This window comes from Fusarium graminearum, chromosome 3 (genome assembly GCF_000240135.3).
Source record: "Fusarium graminearum PH-1 chromosome 3, whole genome shotgun sequence".
NCBI classification, from domain to species: Eukaryota; Fungi; Ascomycota; class Sordariomycetes; order Hypocreales; family Nectriaceae; genus Fusarium; species Fusarium graminearum.
Genome location: NC_026476.1, coordinates 1,986,991 through 2,010,563, shown reverse-complemented (window position 1 = coordinate 2,010,563; position 23,573 = coordinate 1,986,991). Strand labels below are relative to the sequence as shown.

Here is a 23,573-nt window from a genome sequence, read left to right as displayed (position 1 = left end):
AGGTCAGAACCTTTCGCTGCTACTGCGATCTCTTGAGCCCATCAAAAAGACTGAATCGAGTTTTATGACGAGTCTTGGCCGTCTGGCACTGGACACCTCTCTGTATGTTTCTGTGTTTACGCGCATATTTCTGTGTAGTGTTTAGGCTCCTGTCCTTATCTCAAGTGCTGGCCTTATTCCAGATGCACACAATCGTGGCCAAAGTCCGACCTGAAATGCTCAAACAAAACAAAATAAGCGACCATCTCATCTAGTTTTTTTTTTGCCTGTTGCGCCTGTCAGGGCCGATGATTTCCTTACGACTTCCCGAGTAGCAAAAAATAAATAAATCTGGTGGTGTGGATATTGTCGTGTCATTCGCTTCATAATCCATTATTCAAGTAAATAAAGCATCCGTGGTAGCCCATACATCTGCTTCTCTTTGTTTCGCGAGCGCATCCCTGTTTTGCTCATCAGCCTGTTGCCCCAGAGCCGTTGGCACATCAGGCACGCTCAAGCTTCCCAAGCCATCGAGTACCCGGCGAGCCTTGTCCACTTGCGTCCGTATAGCCATAGTTTCAGTACGCGTGCGGTCGAGATGTTCCTGCATGAGTGCGATAACAGATTCCCGTGCTTGATGCGGCCGATACTCGTTCAGAATGTGATGGAAATTGATGAAGAGAGTACGTAAGTCTTGAACCTTTGCTTCAGCATGTGACGGGTTCCGTGATAATGTGCCAGAAAGCTCAAGGAAGTTCAGAAGAAGAGATTTGGCTAGGCGCTTGAGTTCAAAAGCGCGGTCAAAGCGCTTGGCGTCCTTTGATTCGGACTGTGATGATGAGGGGAGATTTGTGATACCCTGATCCTCTAGAGTTGGGAGCTTGTCATCGAGCTGGACAACGACAGTTAGATTTCACACATAAAAGAGGCATACTCGGGAAGACTTACCATGTACTGGTCACCAAACACGCGCCAGCGCCCATCTGCCGGCTCAGCTGGTGGTTGCAGACTGATGAGATCTTCTGGAACATCAGGCACACGAACCGTCAAAGGATCCCCGCCATTCTCGGCAGTATACGGTGTCCTTAGTTCTTGAATCCGCGATATCCTTTCAGGTGTGAACTCTTGCCAAAAGGGCGGCGGATTAGGGAACATGGAGGAGAGGGCCTGGGCCTCCTGTTGCTGTTCGGCCATTTTTTTTTTGAGCTGCTGCGACGAGATCACCTTGTGAAGGACAGACTAGGTAGTTGAGAAAAGCAAACGAGTCAAAAAGTCAAGAGTGCGGCTCTTTGAGTCAGGACAAGGTTTGGCATGCGGCTCTTATGAGTGAGCGAGCACCTACAAGTGTTCCTGGGTAAAGCTCCCTTGTAGGTAGTTAGTAGTGGGGGAGGAGTTGGACTGACGGGATGTTTGGAATCCACGTGAAAGCAACCACAGACCAAGTTCCTTAGTACGAACAGAATGGAATATTTGGTAAACAATGTTCACAATTTCTTGAATGCAAGATTGTCATTGATCTTCATTAAACTTTACAGATAAAACGACAATAGGCCAGGTTCAAGGATACAATTACCTGAGCTCTAGATTTGCGCCGGCTAATCGTCGGTGGTTGCTGACCTCACCTTGTTACCCTCTTGACGACCCTGATTCTTCAACCCCCCAACGTCATAGCTATTCTTCATCACTTTCTTCTTCTTCTCTCTCTCATTACACTTGTTTATCTGATGCTGCTCCCCGTGAAAGACATTGCTCCTTATCTACGCAAATAATTGGACGATCTAACAACGGCAATCGCATTCTCTCTCGACCTGGAGTCGATTTCTGCTGCAGCACCCTTTTTCTTTATACCTAAACCACGGTCCACCACAATTTTATAGCCATGTCTGACGTACGATCTCTTTTACGGCAGCAGCGCGCCGCTCGTCGTATCGAACACCCTTACGCCTCCTACTCCGAAGCAGGCAAACTGCTCTGTACCCTCTGCCACGAGCAGATCAAAACTGAGACGCTATGGGACTCACATGTCCGGGGCGAGGCGCACAAGACTCGCTTGATCAAAGCCCAAACCGCAGCCTCCTCAAATGGACGTAATGCCCAACAATCTGCACAAAAACGAAAACATGACGATACCGAAGAGGCCATCGACGATGGGGATGGAGATATCGATATGAACGATAGCAGACGGAAACGAAACAAAACAGAAGACCTGGAAGGGGATAATTCTAGGGAGCAGAACTTAACACCACCTCGATTGACAAGAAGGACGTCGGCGACACCATCACAAGGGATTGAGCTACAAATTCCATCGCGACCTGCAACCCCGGCACACCGAGACGGCTCTTCATCTTCTACTCCTGGAGGCCAGTCTAACAATCTTACCACCCAGAACGGCACCACAACACTCCCCTCACGCCGGCCTAGTAGCTTGGCGACGGACGAGCGACAAGCTGCCGCATCAGCCTCCGTCGATGAGGCAGAGTGGGCAGCATTTGAAGCCGATATCGCCGCTACAACAGCTCCTTATGACGAAGACGCAGTCATATCTGCTCCAGCCATGACGGCAGAGGAAGTAGCCGCTGCAGAGGCCCTGAAAGAGGCCGAGGCAGAAAAGCAACGCGCCCAGGTCGACGCTGATCTAGAGGACGAAAAGGAAGAGGCCACCCGCGCGTTGGAGGAAGAGTTTGAGGAGATGGAAGAGCTCGAAGCGCGCGTGAGGCGCTTGAAAGAGAAACGAGAAGCGTTGCGCAAACGTGGTGAGAGTTTCAGTCAAGATGGCCAACCTGAAAAACCGACGAGTCTGGGCAAGGAAAACTCAGAAACGCCCGTTATCAAAGAGAAGGACGAGGAGGACGAGGAGGATGATGACGAAGACGAGGACGATGATTGGGATGGCTTCAGATTTCGAAAAGCCTAAGAAGGATCACAAGCTTGAAAGAGCAATAAGCATTGCCTGTTGATGAAACGCTCGCCAGCGGCCTGAAGCAGCCCAATGCAAGGGACGGAGTTTATCGATTTTGTATCATCACCAGACCACCTACATAATGTATCATACAAGCAGTCCTGCTAACAGGATGAGAGCCATTACCGAGAGCCGCCAATTCCTCGCCGGAGTCGTGACCACTTGACAAAAAGAACTGCAGAAAGGAACCAGATGCGATGGCACAACATACAATAGCCTGGTAGCTGACACAACAAGACTTTATCTGTCATGCTACAGCTATTCACCTCACACAAGGCATGTTCACCAACTTACCGGGGTCATAACTAATCCTCGCCGCGGCTGACACTTTCCCAAAATCTACGGAGCCTCCACACGCGCCCTACCCCACGGCTCTCCTCCCATTTTCTTACACCATCTTGCCGCTCTCTAACTTCACGCCTCCATCGGGACGCTATCCATTGTCGAAGCCCATCTTTGACCTTCTCCTTCTCGATAGCCTTCTTCTTAGCAACAATCGCAGGCGCGACATGCACTGAGCTCATGCCGGGCACACACTCCTTTGGCAAAACTGAACGCTCGACTAAGGATGCGGCCGAAGGCCTTGCTGCCAAACGTCGAGATAGCCGGATCGAGACCAAGGATCGGGCCAGGCGCCGTGAAACTATGGAAGTATTTGTCCTGAAAATGGAGCGAGCAATAAGGTCAGCAAGAGACGGCCGAGACGGAGACCAAAGACGCGATGTAAGATCGGTTCTAACTCGCAGGAGCCGGTAATGGTGCAAGATAGGAGCTTGAGATATATCGCGAAGAAGATGGCTTGTCTAGTTCTCTATCAGCCTCAAGAATCAGAGACCTTGGGTTATCAGGACAGGACGGTCGTCAGGTAGCTTGCATGTGTATCTCCGAGATATCATCAGGGAGTGGACTGAGTTTTTGCTAACGGTAGATGATGGCTACTTACCCTCGACGTTGACAGGAGGTCATTGACGTCCAAGAAACCCATAATATGAAACAAAACCTCGTTTGGAAGATCCTCGAGAGATTGATACTGGACCATGGTCTCTGATAGTCTGACCTTGCCCCCAGTGCTTCTCAAGAACAAAGAAACGGGAGAAGTGCCAACAACCGAGGAGGCTGGGGGTACCTCTGGACAGAAGCTGGGATCCATTGGGGCAACGTCTGGTCGGGCATCAGTAATGAGAGAAGTTGCAGGGCTGGGTGCTCTTCCATGTTCGTCTAGAGCTAAACAGCCGGGCTTCTCGTCATGGGGCGACGCGAGCGACATTTGATTTACCTGCGAGGTGACTTGGCCAGGCGATGTGGCAACAGCGTTCATCACAAGTTGGTGTTGATGCTGGGCGTGCAACAGGCGTCGGGAGAGTACCGGCCAAGGGTGTGAGAATGACGGGGAGTGCACGACGAGACAACTTCTGAGACCAAGAAGACCCAAATCGTGGAGCTCAAGCAAGCCGGCAAAACGCAGGCAAGAGGCGAGGGCAACCAAGTGTCAAGCAGGTGTCAACTAGTTGTCACATGTGCCGCTTGGTTGAGGCTCCGCAGACCTGGCTGTGACAGTTGATGTGTAAATTGTGACAGACAACGCACCGATGTGGACTTCTGGTTAAGGAACAAGACGGAAGCCGGAGAAGCCGACAGAAAAGAAAGTGGCGATGAGGCAAAACGCGAGGAGGGATAAATGCGGCGCGTAAGAAGTGCGGTCGCCGATATGGTCTCTTTAATCGGCCGTGACCAGTGTGCCCGATGGGTCGGCAGTCTAAGAACTGGCCAAGCGGCGCGAGGACTCCAGTTGATGTTGAAACTGTTGACCGCCGAACACGAATTGGCTCAGCGATGAACTATCGATTTATAAAGAGAAGTGCGCTAAATTGTAGAAACGGCAACAGCAAGGTAAGGTAGGTTGAAATGGTTTGCCAGTCTTTTCGGCACTTCGTTCTTTGCGTTTTCGCCAAAGGAATGACCGGTGTGTGACTAGGAATACACAGTCTCGTTAATACTTGGTATATATCAAATGATTTGCCAGGTATTTTTTAGGCAAGATCAGGTATGAAGCCGTTATTGGGACAGAGCAGCAACTGTATGTTTGTATGTATGTGATCTGGGACATTCGAAGGCAATAAGATAGGACATTGAAGTCGTTGAATCTTGGAGTTGAGGGGAAGAGGTGGAGATGGAAGGACATATGTGGTTAGACAGGGATGGGGACGTGCGTAAGCGGCCACTAACACTAACGGCTGAACTTAACTTAGTCTTACGACGAAGGCGCATGGAGCGGCACCTGCCATAGGTCGATTTAGGTGTTCAGGACCTCAGGTACCGTTTTCAAAGATGGTGCGTGGTCAGGAGACCTGAGAAGCAAGCACTTAAGTCTTGATAGGACAGTAGGAAATTGAGGAGCAAATCAGAAACCGTCCCAGCTATTATCTATCGTACTTGCATTCAATCCCATTAAATTGTGCATTCAAGTATTGCAACTTGGCAGAAATTACATATAATTTCCACTTCGTGACTACCTATCTAGGTAGATACATAGTAGCTCTTTCGCCCAACCTTCCTTCTTCCCCCCCTCAGTCAAGTCTACGTAACACGCACCTGCCATATCAAAATCAGTGGTACTCAGGGTACTTACCTGCCCGGGCAGGTGCCTACCAGGCATCTATGTAGGTCAGTACCCAAGGCAGGCAGCTGGCCCTTTTCCAGGCCACCGTCCTGAACGATACCTGGATTCTTACCAAGATAGGTAGCTCTGTTGGTTCGTGTCTTGTTCACACCGCCCTCATTCTAACGTGACAACAAAGAAAAGTCCATTATACATACGTTGCCCAATGTGTCTGCCTACTGCTACTTACTTGCTTACTACTACTCAGGTAAACATCGCCTGTCACCCGACGACGCAATAACAAAACAAACTATCCGCGCGCTAGTCCTGCAAGCTACCGCAGGCACGCACACCCACTTGCAGCACATCATACACATCACATCACATCTGCCTCCACATGCATATGTCCATCACAGCCACCCGGAAGATCTCTTTCAACGTACGAATGAATGTTGTCTCACAAGGTCGCGCTTGGCACTCCAGGCGCTGAACTTGCCTCGTCAACCGTTCAGGCTGTTGTTGCACGCCTCTGCCTTGAGAAGCTACTTAGAGATGAGCGGTGTTCATGCAACGTTTAACCCATGGCTACTTTGTTCAGCTTGTGCTGACGTCGTCCTGCACACGATCCCCTGTTTCAAGTGGCTGCCAGGAACCTTTCACTGTTTTCTGTGTACGCCTTCTATACACAACTATCACCACCTTGACGTAAAAAAGCAATTAGGACGGACGAGAGTTGGACTATTTCGCAAAAGTTCTGTCCCACTCTTTAATCACTTGCTATGACCAACTAACACATCTTCACAGCCACGCGTTTTCTCGGCGTTGTGACGTGGTTGTCAACTCACCTGAAGCTGCGGCCAGATTCTGCGCCCTCGCAGACAGGAAGACCCTCGTGTCGCTCAATGGGTAGACTCAGGCGCGGCAATTGTTGGCAAGGCCCCGTTCCCTTCTCGGACCATGCGATACCCGAGTCACTCCCTACGCCAAAGAGCTTAATTCCTAGTAAGGACTTCAGTGATGTACGTCGTTCTTGTTGATTTAGGTTTGATATCGTGGTTGCCGTAATTCAAAGCACAAACCGCGGCTTATGAAACAAACTTTCCGTTCGAACTGCTGTTGTTCAGGATCGCACACTATTTCTGGGTACACAATGCTCTCTCAAGAATGAATAGTGCACACACGATTGCCTATACTTAGCAGATTTACCTATCCTAAAGCGGCAAAGAGGGAACCCATTGACTCCTGTTGTGACTGGAACGGCTGTTGGAATTGGCTCAACCGATGCAGAGCTTGCTCTCACAACTCAGCCTTATTAACTAACGGTTGTATGCCGTCCGTATCTTGCGCCATCAACAACAACAACAACAAAAAAAAAAAGGATCCTAGCCTTTCCAGGATATATTCGAACCTTAATATCAGCCAATCATGCTTTTCAGCAACTATCCATGCGGCGACAATGGAAACGCGTCTACGACAGAAGATCCATTTTCCAGCCGCTGACCCCTGAGCTCCCCCCTTGCTTGCCAGGTCTCCCCACATGGCTGCAACACTAGGATTCGATCGACATCACCCTTCAACATATGTTTGCGATCAAAGGCGAGCCAGCCATCCATCCAGACAATGCTGGAGTACAGATGATCGGAATAAAGGACATTAAGAGCTAGGAATGGCATGGACCAGGCAGCGATGTTTCTGAGTACAGCGCGCTACTAGAAGAGAGGAGTGATAAGTCTAACCAACCACTGTTCGCCTCTAATTCTTCACCAGTCTCTGTAATAAAATTCCCCATTGGTTCAAAGTTCGATTGGAGAGACTTACCTCCTCAGTTGCGGGCAGCCCCCACGCAGCAATCTTCGAACACATGATTTACAGCATTCCAGGCATTTGGCTCAGACTGGAATTGGAATGTTTGGTCGCAACGTCTCAAATCTACACCTCATCGGACGGTTCCAGTCACGGGATCTTTCTTGCCAGTATGCCAATACTGAATCGGAGCCTCAATAACACAGTGGCTTGTTTGAATTTGTTCTTGTGCCACTCTTCTTATACACTAAATTGTTGTGAGATAGGCAGACAAACAAGCATCAGCAACCCTCCACCTTTGCAATAGCGTTTGATGCTTGTCAGAAAACGGGGAAAGCAGTACAGAGCGCCGGGAAACGGAATACTATCATTCGAACCCGCTATGGACATCCCACAATCACCAAACAAAAGCCCAACCTGAGACAGACATGATGGCATGAAGACCTAGAAGCGGCCCGGCCCGGCCGCTGAACCGGTCCGTTGTGATCATCAGGCTAAGGCCATGAGGAGGCCGATGGTCTGTGTGCCCAAAAAGACTGGCGAGATCGTTCACATGATACACAACCATCTCGATAGCCAGACCCTGACCTACAAGTTGGCTGTTCTTGACTGCCTCACCTAACCGGATGCTCAATAACGGCGGAGCCTCCCAAAACGTGAGCTTACACCTTGTGTGTAGCTTGGTGCATTTACCCACCCAAACGAATGCGTGTACACGCAGACGATATCGGCGCCCAATATATGGGCGCGGAAGGGTACAATCTTTTGCGATCCCGGCCACAGAGATCAAGCATTTGGCATGCATCCCTGTTGAGCCCAACACTGCCCAATTCGAGGTCCAGTATCAATCTATTCCTTAATCTAGCTCCCTAGCCTCTCACGCTGACTATCTCATGCAGGCTGTGAAGTCATCACGGCCGAGTCAGTATCCCGAGACGCAAGCCATTCCCGAAGCAGAAGGCCAGCTCACTGGTATCCAGATGCCTTGTCATGGAACCTTGTGATGAGTACTTTGTCACCGCCATGTTCCATGCTCGTGTCTGATGCCACTTGTGCTCGTCACTAGGTTAGGGCTATCACACCCACCGATCGTTTAGGAGCGAGAGTGTTGCCGTCGCGAAAAGACAGACTATGACTACCCTTTTGGTATACAGTCATGCATGTCTACGTAGTATCGCAACGAGCCACTCCCAATTTGTGGTTGTTATGGCCCGGTACACCGACTCCGAAGTATCTACACCTGGCGTTATCAACACTCTATAACTCAACCAGTAGCACTGCTGACAAAACGGTTGTAGTGCTCAGTGCTGTGCCGTATGTGTTTGAACAATCCTTTGTGGTTGAAAGGCCAAATCGAAGCCAGAGGTAAAGGATACATAGTCACTCACTCACCTGGCCCCCAATCGAAGGTCTACAGCACATTCAGCGGAGTCAGTGTGATATATAGCTCCCTTGCGTGGCTAATTAAGTATGGGATTGTGTCGAGCGAAGCGTGCAGATCATTTTGGGACCTTGTTCGACTGAAGTTGACTTAAGTGAGGCGCCAGGAGTATTACTGGAGGATATGAAAAGGAGGAGATGAGACGGTATCAAAGGAACATCGACAAGCATTTAAATCTCCTTCTCCTCTAGGAATCCCATGAATGCAATGGTCAAGCTGCAGTCTCACCCAGAGGGACGTTGCCACGTTGCCCGTTTTACGTGCCTTGTGTACATCAGTTTGGTCTTGAAGTTACCTTTGAACTGTCAACAACCTGGTTTGACCAAGGAGTTGAAAGGGTCACAAATTACACGATGGCCGGGTGGCAAGACGGACGAAGCAATTCATGTGAGCTGGCAGCCATGCATGGAGACCATGCAAAAGCCCCCTATTGTCATTTGCCATCGCTGCAATAAAGACACGCAAGCAGTCACGAGTTTGTGACCCCGTCGACCTCAATTCTGCTCTAACTACCGTATGCGCATAATGCCCGTAGGTCAACAAAGCGTACGGGGATAGCGGAGAGGTTGGTACTAAGGTGCGAGCTCCTCGAAAACGCTCATCGCCGAGAAGAGTTACCACCGTATCAGAGGAACTAGAAGTGACCACGACCTTTGATCCTATTTGGGGTTTGACGACTTGCTCACCAGGATAGCTATGCTGGCGTGACACATGAAAAAACGAAGATGCTGCGCAACTACGGAAACAATCGACCCGGACAGAAGAACCCTAAGATTCAGTTGGACAAACATGGACAACAGTCAGGGGTCATAGAAACAAAAAAGAAGACCCAGAATGGTCTACAAAGCCAATGTTTGGCCCCTCAGTGGCGACATCCTTGCAGGATGTCTTATCCTGAGCTTGAAGTTGGGGAAGCAAGTTGCAAGGCTTATGGTCGGTCCTAGCGAAGTCCCAAACTAGGCGAGGAAAGACAGTAAATACCTAAGAAGGCTATGTCGTCAAGATAGGACGGCACAATGTCGTAAAGAGAACTTGATGTGCCGTAGGGGACGAGTAAACCCAATGGTTGACCTTGACCTGCAGTCGCTTTTCCAATGGGCCGCTGGTGCCATCAAGCTCGAATCTACCAGGGCCTGGTGCACAGAGCAGGAGGAATCAGCGAACCACAGCCCTTGCTTTTACCGAAAAAGTCAATCGTCGAGATTGCAAGCCATGGGAATCCCCTTGCTTCCTGACACTTGTCTGTCCTCGGGACGAACCATAACGCCCCACACGGCCGCAGATCAAGACACCACCTTGTGTATACTCGACTGGGACAAGACTTCGAGGAGAACATGGCCGAGGCCATGCCTGCAGCGGGAAGTGCACAGGGCTACTATCCATAACAGGGCCGCTTTCGTGGTCCGGCTACCTCATGGCTTTGCTACTAAGACCGCGCCATGGAAGACTTATGGAATGTCGAAAGAACAGTTGTAAGCTCAGCACAGACGTGGCTAGTACACAGTAGCTGAAGGGAGAAGGTGAAGATCAGGTCAAGCTCTCTGATATATCCCTTTTACACACCTGGGTTCTGTCAGGGAAAGACATCCAGACTATATCATTCCACTACGTGCGCCGTGTATCGAGACAGCGATAGAGCCTGTTACCAAGGAAAATGGAATCATACCAAAGGGAGATGCAGTCATGGGCAGTCATTGAAAGTCATGAAAGCATCCCCGCAGGTTTGTCAAGAGACTCTGGCCGGTCGTCAGCCCTGCTTTCACTGCAGTCACAGCATCATGGTGAAGTGCTGTACACACAACGTACTGCAGTAGCATCTTGTGGTGTGGGGATGCCCCGTACCTCTACCCTGCTTTCACTGTAGTTACTGATACTGGGAGGGGGGTGTGTGTCGAATTCTAGGTCTTGATCAACGTGGCAAACGACCACCGGACTCTGCGACCATGCTGTCTACTCTTACACTGGAATCTGATAGCCAGATCTGCTGCCTTTACAATTGGAAAGACTGCCTGGTAGCAGCCACACTACAAAATAGACAAGATATGATGAGCAACTCCAAAACAAGAATCAAGACTATAGAAACGTCTAGAGCAGTAGGCGGTCGTTCTTAGGCGGCTCTAACGCCGATAGACATGCTGCAGGGTCTTTGGGAAACACATGCTCGCAGATTGGTTACCCCAGCACCGCATCAAAACTCAGGAACCGCGTAGTTCAAGGCTAGAGCCGTTAAATAGCCACGGTACGTTAGTGCGGCAACAATGTGAGTTGGAGAGAAGTGACGGTGGATTGAGACAGGTGAGGGGGTGCGTCTAAGGGACCTTTCGTGGTGAAGGACATGTATACAGGTAATGCGATGGGAAAACAGCTGTATGGAGCTTCAAGTACGGATACCCAATGGACGCATGCAAGCAAGCCTCTTTATCCCGCAGGAACAAAAGCAGACGCAGATGCAGAAGGGAAAGAACAAGCACAAATAGTGGACAGCCATTAATCTGACCTGTCTTGAAGGCCAGGGGGCCAGGGAAAGAAGGCGATTGCTTGTTGGGTGTGCGGGAGTCCCACATGTGGATGTGGGATACCATATACAGCACGACGATCGAATCCGTGAAGAGCCTTTCGAATCGAACAAGTATAAGTTGCCTATGACATCCACTCTGTCTGAATCGAACAACTCATATGCATCATCAGCTGCCTCTTGCACCAAGTTTGCTTTCAAATTACACCGACAACTCGACCCCAGGAGCCTTTAACCAAACTCAGTCATCCCTTGGGCTCAAGACTTTGTCCTGGAGAAACATCGAACAGCACTCAAGGACAGACAAACGAACCGGAATACGAAGAACCAAGAAAAACAATTGTTTTACGTTATCTGTTTGCAGCAAACAGAAGCTGGCTTCAATCAACCTCAATATTGGATCAAGCTTCCCGATAACATAAAGCACCAACAATCGGAACATATTATTTGCCCGAAACAAGCACCAGCCAGTACTATAAAACGACCGAACCTACTCTAATACAACTACATTCCGTCTAACAGCAGTACGAGCTTCACAGGTAAGTCAGGTTTATGAATCCTTTACTTTTAAATCCACTCTTCAATGGCACCAACTTGACCCTGTTCGCGGCCCGGCTACACTGTTTCGGTTGAACATGGCCTCCAGTGACACCGGCCAGATGCCAGGGTATAACAAGGCATGTTGAGCATGATGGTGAAACAAAGTAACAATACGTTTTCACAACGAGGATGAATGCAGCGAGTGACGAAGGTCAAGGTTTAGAGACGGGACAAACCAAGGATACAGACGATGGGAGAGTGCCAATGGCTGACCTACCTTGTTCTAGATTTCCATTCGGTGCACAGGAACGCAGCATTTACACTATCTTGACTCGACTATATTGGTTGACTCGCTTCGATTTCACCGGACGGAACTGGGCTGTTCCTGGATCGCTTCGATAGGATTCGACAGTTGATGATCGAGTTGAGCTTCGGGGTTCGGTTCGCATCGACTGCAAGTTCGCCTCCTGGACTCCGCTCTCCGCCTTCGGTCGTTCCGCTACTTATCCTTTTCTGTCCAGCCAGTTAGAGGTACCCTGCTTCTTCCATCTCGAACAATCACCCTGGGCCCCTTGTCATCACACAGCTGCTCTCCAGCCATGTGCTACTTTGACCAGACTCGCTGGACATGCGGCTTTTGGAGATGGGGCCACTTTCGTCAGCAGTGCAACAAAGAATACCGTATGGGCGAGACGTGCGGACTAAAACTTGTTTACGAAACCAAAGACCAGCCTGAAGTTTGTAAACTCTGCAGCGATGTTGAGAAGAAACAACGCCGCTATGACAAGATGTATCGCGACGTCCAACGTTGGCAGCGTGAGGGTAACCGCAATGCCACTATTGAACGAACTTGCGGCGAGATGGACGAAGTGCTAGGACAAATTTACCGTATGCAACAAGAGCATATAACCAGGCTACAAACGCTTGGCCAGGTGAGTTTTGAAGCATCATTTACTTTGATTTCATACCCATTCCCTTTAAGTGAAGAGGATACGCCAAAGAAAGACAAAAAAAAGAGGCAACGGACGCAAAGAAAAGAAGAGACCCCCCCCATAACTGAAACAAGAGAGGGACGGGAAGGCGAGAAAGGGGTGTGATGGGGGTGTGCCTGAACTGTAATGGTGGTGTTGCTTGCATACAGCGCGTGGGCTGTGGGTTTTGGGTTGTGCAGAGATTGTGAGTGACTGACTAACCTATTCTTGCAGTGAAACAACCGATTCGCCAACGGGACATATCCTGAGCTACCAGACCAGAGCAATTTATGCTGTTCTGCTTTGCTCTACTCTACCGAGAATGATGGCATATGCTTCATTCGGCGAGCGTACGATAGAGCAGAGGTCTACTAGGACACCGACACATGTTATTCTATAATGATGATGATTATGACAACCTTGTTTTCTATGCGCGCGGAACGAGACGGACGAAAAAAGGCGGCCTACAGTTGATGCCGAAAGATGGAGTTCAGCCAAGAGTGAAAGAGGGGCAGAAGAGCAAAGGACGGACAGCAGATGGCAAAACGACCTCTTCCGTGGGCGAATAGTCTTGAGAAGTGTTTCGTCTCTTCTTCTCATTGTCCCCCCACATATCAGAAGGGGCAGGTCGTTTGCTCTCCGTCATCGTCCTTCCAACATTTCGGGTATATTGGCAGAGTGTCGTGAAACACACGGCGCGCGAGAGAGTGGGAAAGACAAAGAGTTTACGGATAAAAGACGTCGAGAGATGGCAGACGGGCGCTGGGGGCGGGCACAAACAGCCTGTGGGATAAAATATAAAACCCCCAGGACAGCCAAGTCATGTTTATATCCTTTCCTTACATCGATGGATGCGAATCAGGTGGAAAACAGGTTAATCTAGCGTGTTCTATACCAAAGAACAGCAGCGTTCTCGCTCATCTGTATCTTAAATCATTGCATTCCCTAAAGGTCCCCCGCCCTACTTCGTACCGAAATGTAAAAAAAAAAATGCCGACGGGGGACAGTGGCAGTGCCAGCATTGTGTGCATGGATGAATAGGCGGAGCCGGGGTGTGTGGACCAAAGTTCATACATAGACAATTAATGAGGATGATTCTCTGTTTCTGGCATAGGTGATTCGGCAAAGCCGCCAGCTCTGTAACAGTGACACTGCAACAGTGACGGTGATATCAAGGCAAGACATAGGATTGCAATCAAGTATCAAAATCACCAGGTGGGTAGGCATTGACTTGAGGAGACAAGAGACATCAACTGAGGGAGCACGGCAGAATGATGTTGGCCATGCAGAAACAATTGACTGAAAATGTTCTTGGCCGCACAGGATAGGATAATAAAGGAAGTGGGCCACTTTCAAGATGCAGTGCAGTCAGGCCAGTGTAGCACGGCCAAAGGTGAGCCGAATCTATCGTGGGTTGTTCTTTATGCTGAGGGGCGCCCCGTTCTATTCTGGAGGCCATTGCGCAGCGTGCAACGTGCAACGAGCCGTTTGATCAAGGCATGTTTTTGTATGTCTGTCTAATCAGGGTTTTGCGGACCTACGGGTTGGAGCCCCAAGAGCCCTTCGTCGTCGAATAAGAAGAAAGATGTGCGCATGCTCAAAAGCAACCGGCATCGGGACTTGGTATTCCCCAAATGTCTCAGATTAACTCGGTGGCTTAACCGTCCCTCGAGTGGCAGCTTGGGAAATATGTCTCTCATGCATCATAGGTCTAGTAAACGTCTACAACGACGCGTGTGCTGTATGGGCAAAGTTTGCAGAGCGTCGCCCGCAGTGTGGATTGCCCCGATATGGGCCGACCGAGCAGTACCGTGTGTAGAGATGATCGAGGCGGGGACCGAGCTGGGGGTTGGAGTCGTGGTCGGTGAGCGTGGAGTTTAGGCCATAATAAAATAAGATACGTGTGACTGCGTAGTATATCAATTTTCGTCTAGTGTTCTGTCGAGGCGGATATCAAAATTGTCGAATCGCGAGACGGGTTTGGTGGGAGGACCACAGCAAGTGCCAACGAACCATGTGCCAGAAAGGTCCCATAGAGTCACATAGCAGTGACATCAAGAGCTTGGGGGGCCTCAATCACAAGGAGCGGCGAAGACTTATGCAGCGACCAGTCTCAGTTGGTATTGTGCAGCGCGGTTCAAAGAAGCAAACGCAGCACGTACAAAAGTAGAAGCTTGTGAGTGTGAGCGAGGGCGGCGGGTGGAGACAACTGATCATCAGGGCTCAGGCTCAGATAATTAATTAGCCAGGCGAGCTTAGCAGTTTTGTAGTTGCAGGCATTCTGCTCGCGAAATACGGTCTGCCGGACTAGTCAGGGTTGCTTCTCATGGAAACATTCGAGAAAAGAGACTGCGGTGAACAGCAACAGCATGTGACGAAAGGTCAATGCGAGCTCTGCTTGTCCAACCTGCACAAAAGCTGCGAACGATTTGGACAAAGGCGCAGAGGGATTGAACCCATGAACTCATTTCATGTCGTATCTGACTGGTCGAATTCATGTCTGCCTGCCTCTGACGACCTTTCCCTTGCAACCCCCCTGGTCATCCCGGCCTGACCCGCGCCGCTTATAGCGTCCGTTAGGTTCCTCGCACACAGACTCTTTCCGTTTGGGCAGGCTAGGCAGAGTACTCTGTACCTGAGTACATACTGTACTGTACGTAGCCTGAGACTCATTCCAACATCCACGGCCCGCCCCTTCTTGACGGAAATTCGAGCCTTGTCTCAGACAGCCCCGGCCTCCCGCCTACGGGGTTCAGGGGCCTAATATCTCACAGAAAAGAGATGGTTGATTATGGATGGTTGGTTTGCTTCCCGACAATATGGCTCTCTTAACCCGAGGGTATGGATAAGTTCCGCGCCTGCCTCCTAGATGCGGCCACTCACCCAACGCGATTGCGGACCAAGAGTGGCTCGACGCACCCCCATCTCCCTGTTAGCGACCCCGTGATGTCGTGGTGTGGTGGAGGGCTGTCGTAGGGAGAGCCATGACCCTCTACTCAAGCAATTCCCGAAGGCTTGGAACGTGGACGGGATCTTGCTCGGGTTGACGAAAGAGATCCATCAAAATGTCACCCGTGGATGGGGGCCCATGTAAGTCGCCCATCAACGGTGCGAGCCGAAGACGGAGAAAACCAATCTAAATCGAGGGCCGACGGCAAGCTAGAGGGCTAGACGGACAGCGACCACTCACCTCTTTGCGTATCTGAGCTCTCCCCTGGTCTAGCGTCTGCTACCACCCCACTGGCTGCTGGGCCACCTCAAAGTCAATGAGCCCGTAATATGAAGAGAGCGCACGTGTCTCCTGCTTAATGGATGTTTTAAGCCAAATCAAGTCACACTTGAACAATGAATTGCTGGGCTCTTTGACTCTGCGAGGCTCTAGCTCAACGCTCGTGTTCGCCGTGTGCCAGCTGCTGACTCCAGGAGAAAGAAAGGTCGACAGTACGAAATGATGACGAGGGTCGAAACACTAAGCCGACTAGGGTTGCATTCCCAGGGCCCAGCTCAATATGACGAGAGGGAAATTTTCTGTAGTTTTCGATTGGGTGTCTGTTTGTACAAATCCACTTCCTACCCACAACAATCAAAGACGAAGTCCCTGCGAAATTCCAAGCGGGGGTAAGAAAAAAGACATGAAGAATACTATGTATGTATGGTAAGGAAAGAAAGATGATAAAATTAACCCTGTGCCGGATACCGACTCCTAATTGGGTTGCACGCGATGTAGCAACTAATATCTCTGCTGATCAAAAGGTTATTGTTTCTATGAAACAACAGCCATAAGAGGCCGCAATGGCCTTATTATTGGTTGCGGTCAAACGGATTGGTCGGTCGGTTGTCCCCTGCGCCGTCCCGCTCATTATATCGTTTCCACTTCGCCCATATGCCATGGCGGAACCAAACCGATGCGAATGACAACCAAGCTGAACTAAGCCAGATGAAAAGGAAGATTGGACTGAGCAAGCGGGACCTTCCGCTTTCTGAGGTTTTGAATAACCAAAGGGACGGACCATGTGGCGTCTTGAATCTTCAATCACGAAACAGGCAGTCGTCTGCCATAACTGCCGACCCCACTCTGGCGGCATTCAGCTTCTAGCTTGAAATCTCCTGGACGGCAGAATTCTTGCCTCGTATGTATGTCGAGGACAGACCTTCATCACTGCATTGCCGCTGCCGCATCAGCAAATGTCCCCACAAGGGGACCGTCGTCACTCTCTATCGTCTTAATGCTGGCCGGACCGTTCTTCTGCATCTCTATCGTCTCGTCTTCAGGCAGCCAGTCAACCTTGACGCCGCTCACAGGAGCGTTGTCGCCCTGGTTACTGAGTTTTGCCACGAGATGTTGATATCGGGCAAGACGTGCACCCTGGCCAGCATAGGCGAAGGGGGTTGTGGTTCCACGATTTCCATTCTCTTGAGGCGCGATGTCGAAGATATCTACCATGTTACTGTCCACCGATATTAGCGTCTTCTCATCCTCGGATTCAGTAAGGCAACGCACTCTGATGTTTTGGCTATTACTCGTTGTAAGGCCTCGTTCTCGCGTTGGGCTTCAAGAGTATCGTTCTCGCCATTTATTGCTTGGTCTCCAAAGCTACCGTATTGCATTCCATTTGCCTCGTCGTAAAGTAGGCGGCTCTCTTCCTCCTATGCGAAACGTCAGCTGGTATTCTGGTCGATGTTTCTACGCAGTCCATCCACGCGCCGTGGATGCTCGTATCTATTCGAGGCGTACCTCATCGTAGCTGTTGCCATCGGCCCGTCCCAAACATGATGCGCAAGCTCCCATTATGGCGTAATAAAAAAGCAGGTTCCCATAGCAGATCGTAGACAGAAAATTCGGTATGTAGTGGGTATCGCAGTCGGTCGACAACTATCGCATGAGCATAGACTATCGAAAAGAAGATGTGAGGTACGAATTAAGGAGCGTGGAAGGTTGTAGCTTAGTCGCACAGCCTCGTGAAATCGTGATCCTTGGTCGTCTGTCGCGCCTGCTTCACGACGTACGTTGCTCGCTCGGTGGGTCCTTCCTCAGGAACCCAAGGCCGCATCGGGTAAACACCGGCACATGTCATGTATCCTTTTGGGAATGGCACGCATGACAGGGTACTGCCTGCTATTAAACGCTTTCATGACTAAGGTGACTTGATCTTGTACATATTTCTCATATTGATCATGATATGATAGCGACAACAAGAAAATAGCATGTCCAGAGTTGAGAGAGAGATCTTGCGAATCTCTCTGCAGATTCAGCACAGATCACCATCATCTACAAGTGCTGGCCATACACTGTACCCTAACCCTTAGATACGCTCCCTTGCCATCAAAAGCCCTGATCAAGGGAGCAGCACCTATGTTTTCCAGTTGCTTCACCCTCACAAGGCGTTTTATCAAGGGCGAACAACTAGTTCTCATCGATTTATTGATCATTCTTCCTTTGCTTCCATTTCATATTTGCTTGGGTATTCTCAGCGCAGTCCCCCTCTCATCTTAATGTATCATGCTGCTTGTCCCTGGCCCGCTCCATCAAGGGATGGCACTACTCCTGTCCTTATGCTATTGCCAATGTCTTTCCATCATGGACCTTCTTCAACTTGATATCACCTCGTGCCGTAAGTATTGCCTCTACGCTTGGCAATAATCCTCCTCAATTATCTTCCCTTCGAATAATAGCAGCATTGCCCTATCTTTGGTTTGAAGATGCGTGGAGCGACCATGTATAAAGATGGACGACAGTCGCTTGACAGAATCAATTATCATCATCCTCGACAACTCTCTCTCGACTTCCTCCATCCTCTCTTACCCTCTATTCACAGTGATTGGTTCTTCAATATCTAAAATCCACCTTTACTTCTGATATCCCACCTCAAGATGGTTCGCTTTACTCCGTTGGCAGCTCTGGCTTTAGTGCCTCTTGCTCAAGCAAGATTCGACTGGCTGTATGCACGAGACACCATTGCGCAGTGCCCTCCATGCACCGTGGAAGGCGAGGCTCAAGAATGCTCTCATACTGTGACAGTTACCGAACCAGCTGGTCCCTACGAGACCGTCACTGTCTCCGATCCCAAAGACTCTTATCACACAGTCACGTTCACAGAGTACGGTGAGCCTGGCAAGACCATCACCATCACTCAGAACTACCAGGAGCCTGTGACCAAGGTTGTATACGTCAGCCAAGGTGAAACTCTCGATCCCCCCAAGCAGACCGTCACCGTCACTGCTCCCGGCAAGGTTGTTACCGTCACAAAAACAGAGACTAGCGAACATGTTGTCACCAAACAGGTGAAGGTGTATCCCGACCCCGGAAACTCGAACGGAAATGGATACAACCCCGGTCCCAAGACAGTAACCATCAGTAACGGACATCCCGCCCCCAGCACTGACTCTCCCGGCTACGATAGAGCAGTTGTCACCAAGATTGTCGGGGATGGTGATAACGTGAAATACACCAACGACGCTCACACTGTCACTGTCATCGACGATGGCAAGGTCAAGACTTTGACCTACACGGACGGTCACTACAACACCGTTATCAAGACTGTTACACAAGATGACGGTGAGGAAAAGGTCGTTACCGTCACAAACAGAGATGACTATGAGGTCGTCAACACCGTGACTTTGAAGGATGGAAAGAAGATCATCAAGACTGTTACTGCCGAGAACACGAACAACTATGTCATCACCAAGACCACTCACAAAGATGGCAAATACCACACAGTCATCGTCAAGCCGGAGCCGACCGTCAGAACTATCACTAACGACAACGGTGATTACGTTACCACTGTTGTCGAAACTCCTCACACATACACCTTGACCGCTCCTATCCGTTATGGATCGCCCAGCTCGACTGACGATGATTGCGAGACTATCACCAGGACTGCAACCTATACAGGCCAGCCTGAAGTTGAAATCATCGTCTACGATCCTGAGTCCGGCGATTCTACATGCACGAAGGAAGACGGTCAGCCCTGTCGCCCCGACTACGAGAACGACAAGACCGGTTATGATGACGATGGCAAGGACCAGGAGGGCGATGACAGCAAGGGTCAATATGAAGTTCCTGCTTACACCAAGGTTCAGAGCGGCAGCGACGGCTACAACTCAAACGTCCCCGTCTACACCAAGATCCGCACTTACGGCAATGGTGACACCTACACTGAAGTCCACGGTGCTGATCCGACAGGATGCGAATCGTTTGCTGTCTCCACCAGCATAGCAACCGTTTACAACACCGTGGTGGTGACTGTTGAACCTTCAAGTACCCCAGCTTCCGACGATCGGGTGCCAAAGAAGGCTCGTTCACCTCTTTCTGTTCGCTGGTGATGCTTGACAGTTGAATAGGATGTATTTCTTTGAGTAACAAAAACTGAGGGGGGGTTTTATTGGGATGATATCACGGAGACGTACCAGTGGAGGATTTTAATATGGGCCTGTAATCAGTATTTAAGGTAGTAATTATTTTTTTATAGTAATCAAGTTTAAAGAGTTATATAAATGTTATACCTGGCAGACAAGAGTGAATTTGGATATGCTGATAAGTTTCAAGACCAATGTTGTTGATGGGAGTGAAGTTCAGATTTGATCTAGGTCGAGATGCCAAAACGTTGACTGTCACAAATCAGCTATAGCGTTCACCACCTTCTGAGTCTAACCATATACGACTACTGAGTAACCAAGAAGCATCCATGTTAAGGCAGCTATATATTCACACTTTATCAACGCTGTAAATTGAGTTACTCTTGTCCGTGAAGACAATATTGAAAAATAATGATTTACCCTACATCGTCTTTCACGACACATTTTTAAACTACAAGTTGTTTGGCAGGTCAGCAAGGTATCCCTTCAATCAACTTACTTGGTCCAAGGTGCCTGGAATGGTGGCTTGATACGAAGTCTTCATTCGGCGGTATCTGAGACATGAGGCGCTCACCTAGTGACAGCATTATCAAAGACTACTAACAACCGATATGATCGACTGAACATAATGGACACAAAAGAGGTAAACTACATCGTTCTCTGATTTGACGGCTTCTCTTAACATGACCTTGTTCATTCAGATCTGAGTTGATCTCATGTCACATATTGTTGGTGTAGGGCAAATGTGTACAAGACACCGTGATCTATGACACCCATATTGGGAAATGTGACCATCCCGCAATGCGTCACTCTTGGATGAATGCATTTTATATGTGCCGAGACGGATATATAATTAAAGATACGGTATGTGTACAAGTCCGTGAAAGATAGGTGTTATTACCTAGTTACATTAGCCAGAAACCTTGAAGCCGAATAACACGAACTGTTGAGAAATAGTGATCGAGACTTTGTAGCACTTGGCGGGTTGCCTTCCGTGGCAACAAACGCGCTGTTTTCATCCCTTTGAGTCGAAATCGCCCCGCTGTGCCGTCTCTCAGATTTCAAATCATGTTTTGAAAGACCGGGCTAGAATGTCTCGGACTTATCTTGACCGAGACAACCAGCCACTAGAGACTGTCTTAGTCCCCTTTGGCTTTTCAATCTGTATCATCGACCCTTATTGCATCTGCAGAGGGCTGAAATAGTATATCCTGTTGCATTGGAACTTCCATGTTTGTCAAGATCTAGGCAGAAGATACAATGGCTTCGGATTTCCCACGACTGGTTGTCTTTACGAGAGGTGTAAGCCCATTGGAAGCCACTGCCGTAACTCCTCTCATCCACATTACCATATCCGGATTTCCGTGTCGGATCGTCGGCCCTAGCGACGTCAGGTACAGGGGGGTTCCTTGCCTGGACTTTCTGTATGTTGTTCCTGAATGCCAAGAGTAAACTAGAGCCGTATGAGGCGTATGGCTTTGCGACGGTTGCGTGCATCTGGCGATAACTCCCCGTGATGGTCGTGCCGGTACTCCGTGTATCGTGAAGAAACCGACTTCATTAGGACAAGAGCATCGCCCGTTCCTGTTTGTTGTCATCAAAGGCGTCACACATCGGCTCTGGACCCCTCTCAAGTCAGAGGGACTCGACCATAATGGAGTCCGATCTTTACTGTAACAGAATGACTTCTTTGTCTGTTTCCAATTCTTTTAAGCTTAATAGTCAAAATCTCTGCATCTAGTCCGCTTTGGTGAGTTCGGATGTCTATCATCCAGAGGCCAATGTCGACTACTTAGGCTTCAAGGGTCCCTCAGTTGGTATTCCTTAGCGTGTCTCATTATACAATCAACCGACACAATGAAATCGTCACAACCACCGGCTGCAACCCCGGCCAATGTGTCCGGGGTTCTGAACTGCACACGAAGTTATGTCGGGGTATGTGCCGTCGTAGTAATGCTCATGATGTCAACCATGGTTTGGAGACAGACAGACTTGGTAGCCGTTCGACTTCACACCTTGGAATCGCAACCGCCTATAGAAGCGCCAGCCTCCAAGGAATCTGAAAGCCCCGAGACTTTTACGACACTTCTACGTTTCTGGTCAGCGAATGGGGAGAATATGGACGATCTGGCTCATTGGGAGAAACCCAAAGGCGTCGAAAAGATCATGGGACTCGTCTTTTACGGACGGCGACAATCCATCTCAATTTTGGATTGCTATCTCAAGGTAAACTTGATTTCACCAACGTCTATATACAGAAACTGATATCAGTAGCGAAATCTTGCCAAGAACGGAGGCTTGCTCGATGGAGTCATATTCGTAGAACGAACCAAAGACCCCAAAGACCTGGCTCTCTTACAAAAGCTCCTAGAGAGCGAGGACACATACCAAAAGTGGCAGGTTGAGATGTCCGACGAAGATAACTTCTCCAGCGGTTTTGGCAACTCTTACGACCAAGTTGAAGACGATGTGATGTATGTCAAGATTGACGACGACATTGTAAGTTTCAATTGCGAACGTATTTCTACACCAGTTGTACTAAATAATGCAGGTTTTTATGGAAGATAGTGTAATTCCTTCTATTGTCAAGAAGAAGATTGACCACCCAGAATACTACATCGTCTCCGCAAATGTCGTGAACCAACCGCTACTAAGCTGGGTTCACTGGAACTTGGGCGCTATAAGACCATACCTTCCTGAGGTTGACATATCAGGCAAAGCTATGCCTTTCACCACGGCTGGGATGACGGAGGAGGAATGGAACCCTTTAGATCTTCCCCCATGGAATGGCTCCGAGTCCTTCTCAATTCAGGACTGGGATCCTGAAGGTACCAAGCACCGCTGGCTGCCACTCAACAAGGGCGGCAAGGACCATATTCTTGACACAACTCCCATCGAAGTAACCGAATACAGCCCCATGGGCCGCGGATGGACCGAGTGGACAATTGGTGCACAAGAACACTTCAGCTTGTTTGAGAATCTCGGAAAGAACAAGCTATCTGCCTACAAGTTCGATACATGGGACTTTCAGTACGAGAGGATGGGCATCCAGTTTGTTGCATTGTTGGGTCGGGATATCAACAGTGCCAAGCCGATCGAAGCAGATGATGAGAACCATTTCTCATGCACCATGCCACGAACGCTGGGAAGACGTAAGTGAACAACCTGAAGAATGACTGGATATTTCTGACAAATGTTATAGATGCCGTCGCTGGTGGACGAGGTGTTGTTGCTCATTACAGTTTCGGAAGTCAGCGCGCTGGCATGGATCAAACCGATATCCTTGATCGGTATAGGTCTTTTGCGCACAATCATATATGTGCTGAGCCTATGCTTTGGACACCAGATGAGGGCTAAGATACCTCCATCAATCCTTCTTTATCTTTTCTTTTGTAAAGTATTGTAGATTC

The 23,573-nt window shown here is 49.3% G+C and overlaps 11 protein-coding genes across 11 annotated transcripts; 7 read left to right on the top strand and 4 right to left on the bottom strand.

Moving 5' to 3' along the window:
• Positions 1-376: 376 nt before the first annotated feature.
• Positions 377-1,173, bottom strand: FGSG_05360 (uncharacterized protein; the record flags this gene model as incomplete). The annotated part of the gene is made up of 2 exons (XM_011325583.1): positions 377-871; positions 928-1,173. The coding sequence occupies 2 exons, from the start codon at positions 1,171-1,173 to the stop codon at positions 377-379; spliced, it is 741 nt and encodes a 246-aa protein (XP_011323885.1).
• Positions 1,174-1,858: 685 nt separating this feature from the next.
• On the top strand, positions 1,859-2,893 carry FGSG_05359 (uncharacterized protein; the record flags this gene model as incomplete). The annotated part of the gene is made up of 1 exon (XM_011325582.1): positions 1,859-2,893. One exon carries the CDS (start codon positions 1,859-1,861, stop codon positions 2,891-2,893), a length of 1,035 nt encoding a protein of 344 aa, XP_011323884.1.
• Positions 2,894-3,001: 108 nt separating this feature from the next.
• On the bottom strand, positions 3,002-4,256 carry FGSG_05358 (uncharacterized protein; the record flags this gene model as incomplete). Its single annotated transcript, XM_011325581.1, has 5 exons — positions 3,002-3,013; positions 3,048-3,113; positions 3,150-3,176; positions 3,331-3,741; positions 3,882-4,256. 5 exons carry the CDS (start codon positions 4,254-4,256, stop codon positions 3,002-3,004), a joined length of 891 nt encoding a protein of 296 aa, XP_011323883.1.
• A 1,825-nt stretch (positions 4,257-6,081) lies between these two features.
• Positions 6,082-6,645, top strand: FGSG_12722 (uncharacterized protein). The gene is made up of 2 exons (XM_011325580.1): positions 6,082-6,288; positions 6,342-6,645. The coding sequence occupies exons 1-2, from the start codon at positions 6,090-6,092 to the stop codon at positions 6,572-6,574; spliced, it is 432 nt and encodes a 143-aa protein (XP_011323882.1). The 5' UTR covers positions 6,082-6,089; the 3' UTR covers positions 6,575-6,645.
• A 331-nt stretch (positions 6,646-6,976) lies between these two features.
• Positions 6,977-7,400, bottom strand: FGSG_12721 (uncharacterized protein; the record flags this gene model as incomplete). The annotated part of the gene is made up of 2 exons (XM_011325579.1): positions 6,977-7,243; positions 7,356-7,400. 2 exons carry the CDS (start codon positions 7,398-7,400, stop codon positions 6,977-6,979), a joined length of 312 nt encoding a protein of 103 aa, XP_011323881.1.
• A 1,588-nt stretch (positions 7,401-8,988) lies between these two features.
• Positions 8,989-10,479, top strand: FGSG_12720 (uncharacterized protein; the record flags this gene model as incomplete). The annotated part of the gene is made up of 6 exons (XM_011325578.1): positions 8,989-9,168; positions 9,251-9,295; positions 9,317-9,358; positions 9,471-9,587; positions 9,865-10,253; positions 10,359-10,479. The coding sequence occupies 6 exons, from the start codon at positions 8,989-8,991 to the stop codon at positions 10,477-10,479; spliced, it is 894 nt and encodes a 297-aa protein (XP_011323880.1).
• Positions 10,480-12,435: 1,956 nt separating this feature from the next.
• On the top strand, positions 12,436-13,207 carry FGSG_05357 (uncharacterized protein; the record flags this gene model as incomplete). The annotated part of the gene is made up of 3 exons (XM_011325577.1): positions 12,436-12,768; positions 12,978-13,012; positions 13,042-13,207. The coding sequence occupies 3 exons, from the start codon at positions 12,436-12,438 to the stop codon at positions 13,205-13,207; spliced, it is 534 nt and encodes a 177-aa protein (XP_011323879.1).
• Positions 13,208-14,112: 905 nt separating this feature from the next.
• On the top strand, positions 14,113-14,626 carry FGSG_05356 (uncharacterized protein; the record flags this gene model as incomplete). The annotated part of the gene is made up of 2 exons (XM_011325576.1): positions 14,113-14,314; positions 14,517-14,626. The coding sequence occupies 2 exons, from the start codon at positions 14,113-14,115 to the stop codon at positions 14,624-14,626; spliced, it is 312 nt and encodes a 103-aa protein (XP_011323878.1).
• Positions 14,627-16,531: 1,905 nt separating this feature from the next.
• On the bottom strand, positions 16,532-17,596 carry FGSG_05355 (uncharacterized protein; the record flags this gene model as incomplete). The annotated part of the gene is made up of 3 exons (XM_011325575.1): positions 16,532-17,255; positions 17,309-17,454; positions 17,543-17,596. The coding sequence occupies 3 exons, from the start codon at positions 17,594-17,596 to the stop codon at positions 16,964-16,966; spliced, it is 492 nt and encodes a 163-aa protein (XP_011323877.1). The 3' UTR covers positions 16,532-16,963.
• Positions 17,597-18,678: 1,082 nt separating this feature from the next.
• On the top strand, positions 18,679-20,130 carry FGSG_05354 (uncharacterized protein; the record flags this gene model as incomplete). The annotated part of the gene is made up of 1 exon (XM_011325574.1): positions 18,679-20,130. The coding sequence occupies one exon, from the start codon at positions 18,679-18,681 to the stop codon at positions 20,128-20,130; it is 1,452 nt and encodes a 483-aa protein (XP_011323876.1).
• Positions 20,131-22,116: 1,986 nt separating this feature from the next.
• On the top strand, positions 22,117-23,520 carry FGSG_05353 (uncharacterized protein; the record flags this gene model as incomplete). Its single annotated transcript, XM_011325573.1, has 4 exons — positions 22,117-22,389; positions 22,438-22,662; positions 22,715-23,315; positions 23,366-23,520. The coding sequence occupies 4 exons, from the start codon at positions 22,117-22,119 to the stop codon at positions 23,518-23,520; spliced, it is 1,254 nt and encodes a 417-aa protein (XP_011323875.1).
• Positions 23,521-23,573: the final 53 nt, after the last annotated feature.

Bases quoted from the DNA above. Each gene is read 5' to 3' on its own strand.
- FGSG_12722 (XM_011325580.1), top strand. From the start codon at position 6,090: ATGAGCGGTGTTCATGCAACGTTTAACCCATGGCTACTTTGTTCAGCT. The intron at 6,289-6,341 runs GTTCTGTCCCAC...ACATCTTCACAG, and splicing joins AGTTGGACTATTTCGCAAAA to CCACGCGTTTTCTCGGCGTT.